Here is a 13,592-nt window from a genome sequence, read left to right on the forward strand (position 1 = left end):
GGTTTTTAGCTGACAGCCACTTCTCCTCTCCCTCCTGTGGCTGTCAGCTAAAAAGCTATACAGGGAGATCGATGTTCACAGCTGTCCCACCCGCTGCACCGATCATTAGACATGTGCGGTTCATTTCGTACGAATCAAAAATTTCCGAAAATTCGTACATTCGGAAGCGTCCAAAATACAAATTGCTATGGTTCCGAATTTTATACGTAATACGAAATTTCATTGACGAACGGAAAGGTGACTGGTGTTTTGTTGACCAATCAGAGGTTTTCTTCTGCTGCTGAGTGGGGGTTGGGAAAATGAACCTTTTTTAATATGGTACTGGTAGTCGATGGGAGATTCAGAATCGTACAAAATAGGAATGTTCGTTAATATTGTTTTAATATTGTCATAATAATTACGATTATTCGTTATGATGAAGTTAAAAACCCAGGAAGTCAGCACAGCACAGGGATGGTGGGAGCCCCTCATAATGGGCACAGCACAGGGATGGTGGGAGCCCCCTCATAATGAGCACAGCACAGGGATGGTGGGAGCCCCTCATAATGAGCACAGCACAGGGATGGTGGGAGCCCCTCATAATGAGCACAGCACAGGGATGGTGGGAGCCCCCTCATAATGAGCACAGGGATGGGAGGAGCCCCTCATAATGAACACAGCACAGGGATGGTGGGAGCCCCTCATAATGAGCACAGCACAGGGATGGTGGGAGCCCCTCATAATGAGCACAGCACAGGGATGGTGGGAGCCCCTCATAATGAGCACAGCACAGGGATGGGGGGAACCCCTCATAATGGGCACAGCACAGGGATGGTGGGGGCCCCTCATAATGAGCACAGCACAGGGATGGTGGGAGCCCCTCATAATGAGCACAGCACAGGGATGGTGGGAGCCCCTCATAATGAGCACAGCACAGGGATGGTGGGAGCTCCTCATAATCAGCATAATGAGTCCGACTGCCATATTGAGAAAGGTATTTTTTGCTTTTTAAATTCATCATAACGAACGTTCATAATTGTTACGAATCCAAATTGAATTTCGGACACGAATTATCAAATACAATTAATGGCTAATACGGAACGGGACGAAACAAAACCAATTTATTGACGGCGCACATGTCTATCGATTATTCCCGTCTGTTCTGTGTGCTCCTCCCCCGGCCCCCTCCATGTCCTTCTCTGCCCCCCCTTGTTCTCCTCCGGCCCACCTGTTCTCCTCCGGACTATATGTTCTCCTCCAGACCCCGTGTTCTCCTCCAGACCCTGTGTTATCCTTCGGACCATATGTTCTCCTCCAGACCCCGTGTTCTCCTCCAGACCCCGTGTTCTCCTCCAGACCCCGTGTTCTCCTCCAGACCCCGTGTTCTCCTCCAGACCCCGTGTTCTCCTCCAGCCCCTGTGTTCTCCTCCAGGCCCCGTGTTCTCCCCCAGACCCCGTGTTCACCTCCGGACCATATGTTCTCCTCTGGACCCCGTGTTCTCCTCCAGACCCTGTGTTCTCCTCCAGACCCTGTGTTCTCCTCCGGCCCCTGTGTTCTCCTCCAGCCACTGTGTTCTCCTCCAGGCCCCGTGTTCTCCTCTGGACGGTTGGGATGTCTGATGTAGTCATCTCCACTTTTCATCTCAATGCTTCTCCACATCCGTCTTTCCCTCTTTCTCTCTTCTAATGTTGGGAGGTATAATTATCATTACTACTACAAAACTAATCTTCTCCCTTCTGTACTCTGATCTCCGTGTCCTATAATATTCATCCAGCCTCACCCTGTGTAGGAGGATGTCACCCCTCCCCCATCCACATTCCTCTCCGGTGTCAGAGACTTTCAGTTTCATTTCTCTTCTGCTGTCAGCGATGGCGTCTGGTGATCTGAGAGCTGAGCTGGAATGTTCCGTCTGTCTGAACATTTATACCGATCCTGTAACCCTGAAATGTGGACACAACTTCTGCCGGGTCTGTATTGATCGTGTGCTGGATACACAGGGGGGGTCTGGAGGATATTCCTGTCCTGAATACAGAGAGAAGTTTCCGGATCGGCCTGCACTGCAGAAGAACATGAAACTACTTAACATAGCAGAGACTTTCCTGTCTGCTCAGCCAGATCGGGAGGAGTCCGGGGTCTTCTGTACTTACTGTGTGGACTCTCCTGTACCTGCTGTTAGATCCTGTCTGCTCTGTGAGGTTTCTCTGTGTGATAAACACCTGAGAGTCCACAAAAAGTCCCCAGAACACATCTTATGTGACCCCACCTTGTCCATGGAGAGCAGGAAATGCTCCGTCCATAAGAAGATCCTGGAGTATTACTGCACTGAGGATGATACCTGTATCTGTGTGTCCTGCAGTTTGGCTGGAGAACATCGGGGACACCAGGTGGAGACACTGGATGAAGCTTCTGAGAAGAAGAAGGAGACACTGAGGAATGTTCTACAGAAACTTCTGACAAAGAGAGAGGAGACAGAGGAAAGAGTCCAGAGTCTGCAGGAACACAGGAGGAAAGTAGAAGAAGAAGCAGCTGGTGACACCGAGAGAGTCACTGCCCTGTTTAGAGATCTCAGGAGACGTCTGGAAGATCTGGAAAAGAGAATCCTGAGGGACATCTCCGGGAGGGCAGAGCGGATCTCCATCTCCATCCGGGATCTGGAAATAAAGAAGGAGGAACTGTCCAGGAAGTTGCGTCACATTGAGGAGCTGTGTAACATGACGGATCCACTGACTGTCTTACAGGAATCAGACACAGGTGACTTGTGTGATACTGATGATGGAGATAATGAGGACAGAGAGAGACATGAGGAACTCCTCCATGATGGAGGGGGTCTGGATGTGGCGGGGGTCTTACACGCAGGTTTATCTGATATAATAACAGAGGTAAATGTATACTTCTATATACAGGGAGCTGCAGACATATTACTGGATGGAAACACAGCTGGTAATTATCTACAGATATCAGAAGACAGGAAAACTGTATCCGAGTCAGATATATACCAGAATCACCCAGAAACACCAGAGAGATTTCAGTATTATTCTCAGGTGTTGAGCAGTCAGAGTTTCTCCTCAGGGAGACATTACTGGGAAGTGGATGTCGGGGGTCAGATATATGGAGAGTCGGGATGTGTTACCCCAGTATAGAGAGGGGAGGGGGGGAGTCAGTGATTGGAAGGAATAAGAAGTCTTGGGGATTGGACAGGTATAATAATCAGTATTTGGTGATACATGACAGTAAATCGATCCTCTTACCCACTAATCTCTCCAGTAACAGAGTCAGGATATATCTGGATTATGAGGCCGGGCGGATCTCCTTTTATGATCTGTGTGACCCGATCCGACATCTTCACACCTTCACCACCACCTTCACTGAGCCCCTCCATGCTGGGATATATGTATGGGATGGTTGTATAAAGATATGTGGGGGGAGGCGGGAGATGTGAGAACTCCGCCCACAGTCTGGTGATGTCACACAAAGAAGTGGAATTTATATAATATTCATCCAATAGTATATAGCAGTGGGCGGGGCTTCAGTCTCCGGAAGGTGTTTCTACTATAAATACAAATACCGGATACACACTATACAACTTTTCTTGTTTGATTTCCTTTAGATTTACCTTCAACTACGTAGTACAAGGGCCTTCCTGATTGGATACAAATGAAAAGTGTTTAGGTGTGACCTCATATTATACGGTTTTGGTAAATCTAAAGGAAAAAAATCTACAGAAGATTGTATAGTGTGTGTCCAGCTTTAGGTCTGGTTCACATCTATGGCATTCTTTACACCACATACTACAGTCCATGTAACATGCTTTCCTATGGGACACGTCACATCCAGGCTTTTCTTAGCCCATGCGTTTTTGGAAAGGGTCAGGGAATTGTTAGAATACAAAATGATGCATTTTTGGTTCAATGGACTTCGATGGAGAAGCTGCAGAAAAGCGCGTAGTACTTTTTTGTTATGATTTTACGACTTTTATGTTTTTAATCTGCCCGACAACAAATTGTCCAAAACAAAAAAAAAGCCTAAAAACGCATCAAAGATATATGTGGGAAGACACAAAACGCATCGCAGAAAGCACTGCAGAAATCGATGAAAAGCAAACTGCATAGGTGGGAACCCGGCCTAACATGTTCCAATTGGACAGTAAGGATGGGTGTGGCCTAACTGTCTGTCTATCTATCTATCTATCTATCATCTGACATAATACATTCTCTGTAAGTTCTAAACAGAAAACTATCAAAATGTGTGATATCATCCCCCTGCCCCTCCCCCACATGTGGCCCCTCTGTGCGGGAGGGGGGCAGCCATCATCAGACATAGAGGGGGGTGGGGTCACTATGATGGGATAGGGTGGGGTCACCTCTCCTCTCTGCCCCTCCCCCTCCTCTTCCTGCTCCTCCCCCACATGTGGTCCCTCTGTGGGGGGGCAGCCATGATCAGACATAGAGGGGGGGTGGGGTCGCTGTGATGGGATAGGATGGGGTCACCTCTCCTCTCTGCCCCTCCCCCTCCATACAATCTATACTACAAAGAGATGGAAATAAATGGAACAATCGGAGAGGAAATCTATGAAAACGTCATCTAGAGTTTTATTACTGGAAGAATAAAATGTGATCAGAGAGTCCAGACTGTTTTTAGGCATAGTGGGTCAGGATTAGATCCCCTGTCAGGTTTTTCCTTCTATCCGGGGCTCCATTACAGAGATTTCCCCTCACTTCCTGTCCCGGTGACAACATTTCTATAGACAGGAAATGAGGGAACTCTCCAACATGAACACAGACTGAAATAAGAATGATATGTTTAGCAGAGTAAAGAAGGGGGAAGGTTTCGAGTCCCTGTCATATTTTTATTTGTAGTCAGAGTCTTCGAGTTAGAAAGTGATACTCCTAAGCACCAAGGCCTGAGGTGTGCCTTGGCCTGACTGGTCAGTATGCCTGAAAAGAGGGCAAAAAGACACAAATTTAGGTGAAAAAGGGAAGGTAACAATCCATCAAGTGGAGTAGTACTTGCCCGGATGGCAACAGTATATAACTGATAAGTGTCCGTTATGACAGGAGAAACCCCTGACTCGCTGATGAGACAGAACCCCTTGTAGAAACCTGCGAAGCTACCCAGAACCCAACGAAACATCCCATGAACGATTGGACAGAGCCTGGCGCCCGAGACGACCCAGACATGAGAATGAACTACTGTGAATGAGAGGATGCGTGGGGGAAGGGGAGCCATGGCTGTCCCAAGGAGCCCCTGCAAAATGATAGCCGAGAAGATCAAAACTTCGACCAGACCCTCGGAAGTGCTCTGTGAAACCCTCCCCCCAAGCCCTGGCCTACCCAAACTGGTATGGGAAAGAGCGAGGGTAAGTGCCAAAGGACAACTGGCAGGAGTTCAAAATGATAAATACCTGAAGGATGTGATGGAGTAGGTGGTTGAGGCCCAAACCCTAAGGCAATAAGCACTGACAACGTGGAGAAACCATGCCAGACACCGAATGCTGGTCCCACCTGATTTGATCAGGTCGTGCTGCAGCAGAGTCTGAATCCTGAACCGAGGAAGGAGGGCCAGACTCCACACCGGGGAAATAAGTCCCATGGCCTGAAACAGTCATACCCCAAAGTGACAGAAACCCCCCTACCTTACACCGGCTGGGGAACGGAAAAAATGACTGGACTGACGTCCCTGAGCAGTCTTCCAGGCCACATCCTAGACAAGATATCAGGCCCGAGCGTAGAATCCAGAATCATGACGACGTTTGCCCAAACCTACCACTTAAGGACCAACAAGGGGATGATGGCTGCCAATGCAGCCCACCTGAGAACATGAACAAGAGAAATGACAGTCAACAATACAAGAGAACAGCAATCCCCCTCTGAGCCTACCCAAGTATGAGAACATGAGCAGAAATGTCAAGACCACTGCGCGTGAATGAAGCTGATGATGGACCACCCCCCCTCGTGTAAGTAGTGACTGAGCCCGAGTAACCTGCTGCGCAGAGACAGGTAATTAACTGAAAACTCAGGGCTGGTGTACCCACAGACCGTGGTGGGTAATCGTACAGGTGTGGTGAATGAACGTGCATCGTATGACGTATGTTATACAGGCGAGAAGATTGTGGTCAACAATCATTAACAAACGAAACCTCAGCCCGTATGGATCTGTAGACGTGACAGATCCTGACATGTGAGCCCTAGCTAACTGACCCAGGTACAAATATGAACAAAGATACAATGAGACATGACAAACAATGAAGATAAAACCAGCTACCGAAGTATGCCGTGACTGAACAACAACGCCCCTCTGAGAAACGCTGTGACAGGAATGCTGAGACTGAACACTGAGGTAGAAAGGCTATGCCAGAAATCTCGGGGCAGAAGCGCACTGACCGCAATGTTGACAGAAAACCCTACGACAGGAATGCTGAAACTGAAAGCTGAGGCAGGAACATGAGAACCGAAACCCTGGGCAGAGCGTAATGACAAATGCTGAGACTAAAATCCTGGGGCAGAAATGAAATGACAGAAATCCTGGGGCAAAAACACTATGACAGAACACTATGACAGAAATGCTGAGGCAGAAAAGCAAAGACAGAAATCCTGGGGCAGAAACGCAGAGGCAGAAATGCCATGACCGAAATCCTGGGGCAGAAACGCAGAGGCAGAAATGCCATGACAGAAATGCCATGACAGAACTCCTGGGGCAGAAACGCAAGGGCAGAAATGCCATGACCGAAATCCTGAGGCAGAAACGCTATGACAGAATGCTAAAGCAGAAGTGTAATGACAGAAAAACATGGGGTAGAAACACCAAGACAGAAAAACTGAGACTGAACGCCAAGTCAGAAATGCTGGGGCAGAATGCCGCCATGACAGAAATCCAGGGCAGAAACGCTGTGATAGAAATCCTGGGCAAAAATGCTATGACAGAAATCTTGGGCAGCCATGCTGTGACCGAAAACCTGGGGCAGAAACGCCTTGACAGAAATGCAGAGACTGCACTGAGACAGCAATGTGAGGGTAGAACGTAGTGACAGAAATGCAGGGGCCCGAACGCTGTGACAGAAATGCAGGGGCCAAACGCTGTGACAGAAATGCAGGGGCCAAACGCTGTGACAGAAATGCAGGGGTCAAACGCTGTGACAGAAATGCAGGGGCCAAACGCTGTGACAGAAATGCAGGGGCCAAACGCTGTGACAGAAATGCAGGGGCCAAACGCTGTGACAGAAATGCAGGGGCCAAACGCTGTGACAGAAATGCAGGGGCCGAACGTTGTAACAGAAATGCAGGGGCCGAACGTTGTAACAGAAATGCAGGGGCCGAACGTTGTAACAGAAATGCAGGGGCCGAACGTTGTAACAGAAATGCAGGGGCCGAACGTTGTAACAGAAATGCAGGGGCCGAACGTTGTAACAGAAATGCAGGGGCCGAACGTTGTAACAGAAATGCAGGGGCCGAACGTTGTAACAGAAATGCAGGGGCCGAACGTTGTAACAGAAATGCAGGGGCCGAACGTTGTGATAGAAATGCTGGAGAAGAACGTTGTGATAGAAATGCTGGAGAAGAACGCTAAGACAGAAATCCTGGGGCAGAACGCTAAGACAGAAATCCTGGGGCAGAGCGCTAAGACAGAAATCCTGGGGCAGAGCGCTAAGACAGAAATCCTGGGGCAGAGCGCTAAGACAGAAATCCTGGGGCAGAACGCTAAGACAGAAATCCTGGGGCAGAGCGCTAAGACAGAAATCCTGGGGCAGAGCGCTAAGACAGAAATCCTGGGGCAGAACGCTAAGACAGAAATCCTGGGGCAGAGCGCTAAGACAGAAATCCTGGGGCAGAACGCTAAGACAGAAATCCTGGGGCAGAACGCTAAGACAGAAATCCTGGAGCAGAACGCTAAGACAGAAATCCTGGGGCCGAACGCTAAGACAGAAATCCTGGGGCAGAACGCTAAGACAGAAATCCTGGAGCAGAACGCTAAGACAGAAATCCTGGGGCAGAACGCTAAGACAGAAATCCTGGAGCAGAACGCTAAGACAGAAATTCTGGGGCCGAACGCTAAGACGGAAATCCTGGGGCCGAACGCTAAGACGGAAATCCTGGGGCCGAACGCTAAGATGGAAATCCTGGGGTAGAAACGCTAAGACAAACGCTGAGAACGAAATGCCGGGGTAACACGCTAATGATGGAAATGCTGGGGCGGAACGCTAAGACAGAAATGCTGGATGTTGTAACAGAAATGCTGAGGTATAAATGCTGACAGAAATGCCGGCTGAACATGACAGAAACGCTGGGGCGGAAACGCCATGACAGAAATGCAGGGCTGAATGTGACGACAGACATGCTGGGGCAGAACACCCTGAAAGAAATGCTGGGGGAGAATGCTGCGACAGAACTGCTGAGGCAGAAAACGCTATGTCCGGAACGCTACGACAGGAGCGCTATGATAGCAAAACGGTGACACCAAAACGCCTAGATAGAAACGCTGTGACGGAAACCTGAGGCTGAAGCGCTATGACAGAAATCCTGGGGCCGAAACGCCATGATGAAACACTGGTGCCTGAAGCGGTGAATGCCCGGGAGGCGTGCGGGGATCTCCCCCCCCCATGATGCCCCATGTGAGTACCGGGAAGTGAGCAGGCGGGTGAGCACCCCCCCCAATGAGAACCGGGAAGCGTGCAGGTGATTCCTCCGTGATGCACGGTGTGACTTCCAGGGAGGTGAGGTGAACTGGCGGGTGAGTGGATACAAGATGGACGAACAGACGCCCCCCCCAGGAGAAGCTGGCGGGCGGCCGCCCCCCCACGCTGGCAGGACACACGGATGAGGGAGAAGCGGGCGGCGCACCCCCCCTGACCATGCGGGATTGGGCCCAGCGAAGGTGGATGGACAGATGACCCAACCCCCCCCCAAACTGAGCCCTAGGGAAGTTGGTGTGGGTGAAAGATAATGGACAGCCGTGACGCGCCCCCCCTCCCCCATGGGCGCCGGGAGAAGCTCGAGCTGCGTGCTGGGAGAAGCTAGAGCTGTGCAGGATGGAATGACGTCTCCCCCCCCCCCCGCTATGAGCTCCGGGAGAAACGGGCGGGCTGCACCACACGGAGCTGTGGAGGATGAAAGGACGCCCCCCTGCATGAGCGCCGGGAGAAGCGGACGGGCAGCACCTGACAGCTGCAGCCGAGGGGATAGAAGGAGGGTGGTGGAGGACGGATGGATGGCCCCCCTCCCTTCCCCCGGCATGCTCGCCGGGAGAAGCGGGCGGGCCGCACCTGACTGGCTGCCGCCGAGGGGAAGGAGAGTGGGTGGAGGATGGACGGCCCCCCTGCATGATCACCGAGAAAAGCGGGCGAGCGCCCCCCCCCGTGGTGCCGTGTGCAGCAGAGCAGGCAGCTGGCTGGACATCCCCCCACCCTCAATACCCGGAGAAGCGGTCGGCAGCTCCCCCCCCTGAAGCAAGCTGGTAAGGGGAGAGAGGAGCTGGCTGGCAAGAGGCTCCCTTGTGGAGCTGCATTGCATGGGGAGAGGAGTCGGCGGGCGGGCGGCCGATTGCCCCCCCCTCCCTCCTGCTGAAATACCAAGAGAAGCGGGGACCCGTGAATGTGGGTGCCGAGGGGTAACCAGGTGGGTGGAGAGGTGAACTCCCTGGTGAAGCACCGAGAGAGGCACCGCCACCATCTTGCAATCGATCCGGAAGTGACGCATAGGCCCCGCCCCTACTGAACCCAGAACGCCCACGAGCCCTGACCTGACAGAGGAGGAGGCTTAAATAGCCCTCTCAGACTCCTCCCACAAATGCAGGCTAGCCTTCAGCCAGCCTTTGTACATGTCTGTGTCCCTGTACAGATTTCCCCTCACCCCTTGTCCCGTTGTCCTTAGGACAGGAAGTGGGAGGAAATCTCTCTAATGGAGCCTCGGACAGCATTGAAAACCCAGCAGGGGTTCTAATCTTCCCCACACCAAAACTAGAAATAAAGTCTGTGCTTTGGTATAGACTGGAACAGAAGATCTCATCCATATAATGGTATTGGTGGTGTCTGTGTCGGTGGTGTTGGTGTCAGTGGTGTGGGTGGTGTGGGTGGTGTCGGTGGTGTGGGTGGTGTCGGTGGTGTCAGTGGTGTCGGTGTTGGTGTGAGCAGCACTGAGATGTATGTTGCTGTGCAGCCTGTTCTCCGGTCTCCCCCTCCTCATCTTCCCCACCAGAGAAGACGATATTCTACAGAGACACGTCATACATTAGTCTGGTAATATGTAGAATAGACGGGAAGAGGGTGAGAGCGGGGAACATGCTGATCACTAATATACATCACAGTGCTGCTTGCAGTCACACCCTCTGATTGGTTGCTCCGGGTCTCACACTCTGCAGTACCGTGCACCATCCACCGCATTACCACTTCCAACCTGTAGGACGTCATATGACATCCTGGACTTTCAGGGGTTGTAGCTGCAGCTACAGTCATCATCCCGGTATCTTTCTTTTCAGCCGGTGATTTCCTGTCATGTAAAAGTCATCCTAGTGACTGATTAGCTGCTGGATTGCTTTTAGAGGCAGCGGAAGGGTACATCCCCCTCCCCCTCCCCTTCTCGCTGCCTCTCCAGGCTCTCCTGTGTGATCAGGGAGCCCGGTACTAAATCTGACAATGCCCCCCAGGTTTCTATAGAGCTGGCTGTGGACTGGATGGTCCCCGGCCATCTCTATGGTCCTGGGAGGCTGGAAGTGACGTTGTGATGTCACCTCCTGTTCTGGCAGATTTAAACACCGCCATTTTTTTTCCTGGAAATCAGAGATCAATGATTTTTTTCATTTCATACTTTCCAGGGTAGAGGAGAGATCTGAGGTCTTATAGACCCCAACATCTCTCCATAAAGAGGACCTGTCATGTCTTATTTCTATCACAAGGGATTTCTTGTGAAAGCAATAAAAGTGATAAAAAATAAATACATAAATAAAGGAATAATTAAAAAAAAAATACATATTTTTTAAGTGTCCCCACCCCCTGTGCTCACACACTTATGTAAGTTGCGCACACATATGTAAATGGTGATTGCCCCACACATGTGAGATATCACCACAAACATTATAGTAGAGCCATTTTACGAGCGTGTGCAATTTGAAAGCTTGACATGTTTGGTATCTATTTACTCAGCGTAACATTATCTTTTATATTGTAGCAAAAATTGGGTTATCGATTGTGTTTTTTGCTTTGAAATTAATTAAAGTGTATTTTTTCCAAACAATTTGTGTTTCAAAAGTTGCAGTGTAAATACCGTGTGACATAAAAAAAAAATGTAACAACCGCCATTTTATTCTGTAGGGCCTCTGCTTAAAAAAAAAGAAATTATATATATATATATATATATATATATATATATATATATATATATATATATATGTTTTCATATTATAGTTCTTTTCTTAATAGTACTTGGCAGTGTTACAGATAGCTATGGAAGGGGGTTCCTTATCACAGTGGTTCTCAACCTCAGTCCTCAACTACCCCCAACAGGACATGTTTGCAGGTTTTCCTTTATCTTGCACTGGTGCTTTAAAGTGGATGTAAACCCGATTCATGAAATGTGAAATGTGAGCTGGGCACATATATCTGCAGTGTTTTCTTATCTCTCTTCAAAGCACCGAGTCCCTTGGCTTTCTCCTGCTCCATTCTTCTGTTATCAGCCTGACAAGTTCTCTGAGATGGGAGATAAAAGCAGCCTGAAGTTGTGGTAGGTTGCTATAAATAAATTAGCAGAGAGCTTGCCTTCTCACAGCATAGCTCTGTACATTCCTTCCTTCCTTTGCCAATGTGGAGTGGGGGGTGTGTGCCTTTCCTCCAATCAGCTGTCTTGGCTGTATGCCCAGACTTCACTCCCAGTGCTGAAAAGGAAGAGAAAATCTGTAATAAGATGTGAACTTTGTAAAGAATCTATAAAGCTGAAGACAGCAGATATACATGTAATACTTATATAGGGGGATTTGTTTCATCTCTGTGTATCATCTGAGGCTGTTCATATCACTGGGTATATGGAGGGTTTACATCCAGTTTAAATCAGAGTCAATGGTTTGGTACATTGGACAGCTATTTTATCTAAGAGAAATTCCCAAAACATGTCCTGTTGGGGGTACTTGAGGAGCGGGATGAGAACCACGGCCTTATAGAATTTCTAGGAATGAGAAGGATAATCATTGAGGGTGGGGGGTTTTGGTCTCCCCCAATGGATTCTCCTATCATGGTGTAGCAGCTCCAATGGTGGTTTCCAGGTTTCTGCAGACAAAGCATCAGCACTCTTTGTTGTATACAAATATAGTTTTTTCTTCTTTTTTTGTAACATTTTGTAGTGTTGATTCTGAAACAATCCTCCATTATTTTTCTCCCTGAAGAAGTGGATGACAATCCAGGAAACGTGTTGAGCTCAGTCATAGGATATAAAAGTGGGATACATTTGTAGAAATTAATTTGTGAAGGTGGAGATGACCATAAGTTCTGGAAATGATGTACAAATATCTATGGCACATGGAGGTTATTTGAATGTACTGCTCTCAATGAATTTTTAACTTCATATTTTTTCTGCAATAAAGTATATGAAATTTTAATATATTTTGTGTGAGTTACGCCTCAAAATTCCTGCTATTCGATTGACACATTCTCTAAATACATTGCAATCTGGAGAGACACATTCTCTCCACAGTGTCAAGAGCCTGAGCCACTGTGAGCCTCGAGGACCTGGACAATTGCAGACCCATCGCTGTGGTGTCTGTGCCCACACCAGAGTCCAAAGGACTGAGAGACCGAGAGGTCTCCTGCCGTGCCGAAACCCAAGGCTGGAAAGCCCTGTTGCCATGTGAGCGTCTACACCAGAGCTGAGAGACAGCCGTCGGGACCTGACTTCAGAGATCTGCAGAAAATAGCAATAATGTAATCTCAGCTTCATAGCAATTGTCCATGGAATGCAAAGGGAGGAAGGGGCGTGACAGTCCATATAAACAAGTGGGGGGAGGGGCATGACAGCCTTTAGGCCAAATAAAAATAGTCCCAAAGAAATACACAAAAAAAAGACTCTTGGATGGATTCTGAATGTCCATTAAATTCGCAAAAAAGGAAGAAAAAGGAAATGTCCACATTATAACTCTCATTCTCCTCAACTTCTCCCAAAACTCTTGGTTCAATTCTGTGATCATCCATATGTACAGACATGAATTCTCTACCCCAAAACACTGCCTCTTTATAAGGACAGAACTCGATATCCACAGACAAACTAGAACTAGACTTGGGTCTTCGGGCTGGCATCTGGATCTCTCTCATGTGGTGCTCACTGGAATGTCATAAACCTCGGGTTTGCGTCATTTTGGCTCGCCCTCAAGGTGTCATTCCTAGGAACACTTTCCAGCAGGAGTCCACCTTTAATCATCTAAGCACCTCCTATGGTATTTGAACAACAGAGATGAACAACGAAGATTTTCATGTAAAAGCTGTAGTCATCTCTTCATTCGGATAGGGTATAGGGCAGGGTATGAATGGGGTGTAGGGTATGACTGGGGTGGGAATTTCTTCATGTGCATGGGGCTGTTTGTAAATGCTGGCTGGCTGGGGCAGATACTCCTCATCCGACATGAGTAATCACAGAATCTA

At 48.8% G+C, this 13,592-nt stretch overlaps 1 protein-coding gene across 1 annotated transcript in view; it reads left to right on the forward strand.

Annotated features, from left to right (window-relative positions):
- Positions 1 to 1,572: 1,572 nt before the first annotated feature.
- The window catches only part of LOC141133839 (E3 ubiquitin/ISG15 ligase TRIM25-like), a 135,803-nt gene continuing 123,783 nt past the window's right edge, over positions 1,573 to 13,592 (forward strand). Inside the window, 2 exon segments of the mRNA XM_073623413.1 lie at positions 1,573 to 3,079; positions 3,082 to 3,520. Of these exon segments, the coding sequence (XP_073479514.1) occupies positions 1,774 to 3,079; positions 3,082 to 3,419 (1,644 nt within the window). The 5' untranslated portion in view covers positions 1,573 to 1,773 and the 3' untranslated portion in view covers positions 3,420 to 3,520.

The sequence above is a fragment of the Aquarana catesbeiana genome, linkage group LG03, assembly GCF_042186555.1.
Source record: "Aquarana catesbeiana isolate 2022-GZ linkage group LG03, ASM4218655v1, whole genome shotgun sequence".
Lineage (NCBI taxonomy): Eukaryota > Metazoa > Chordata > Amphibia > Anura > Ranidae > Aquarana > Aquarana catesbeiana.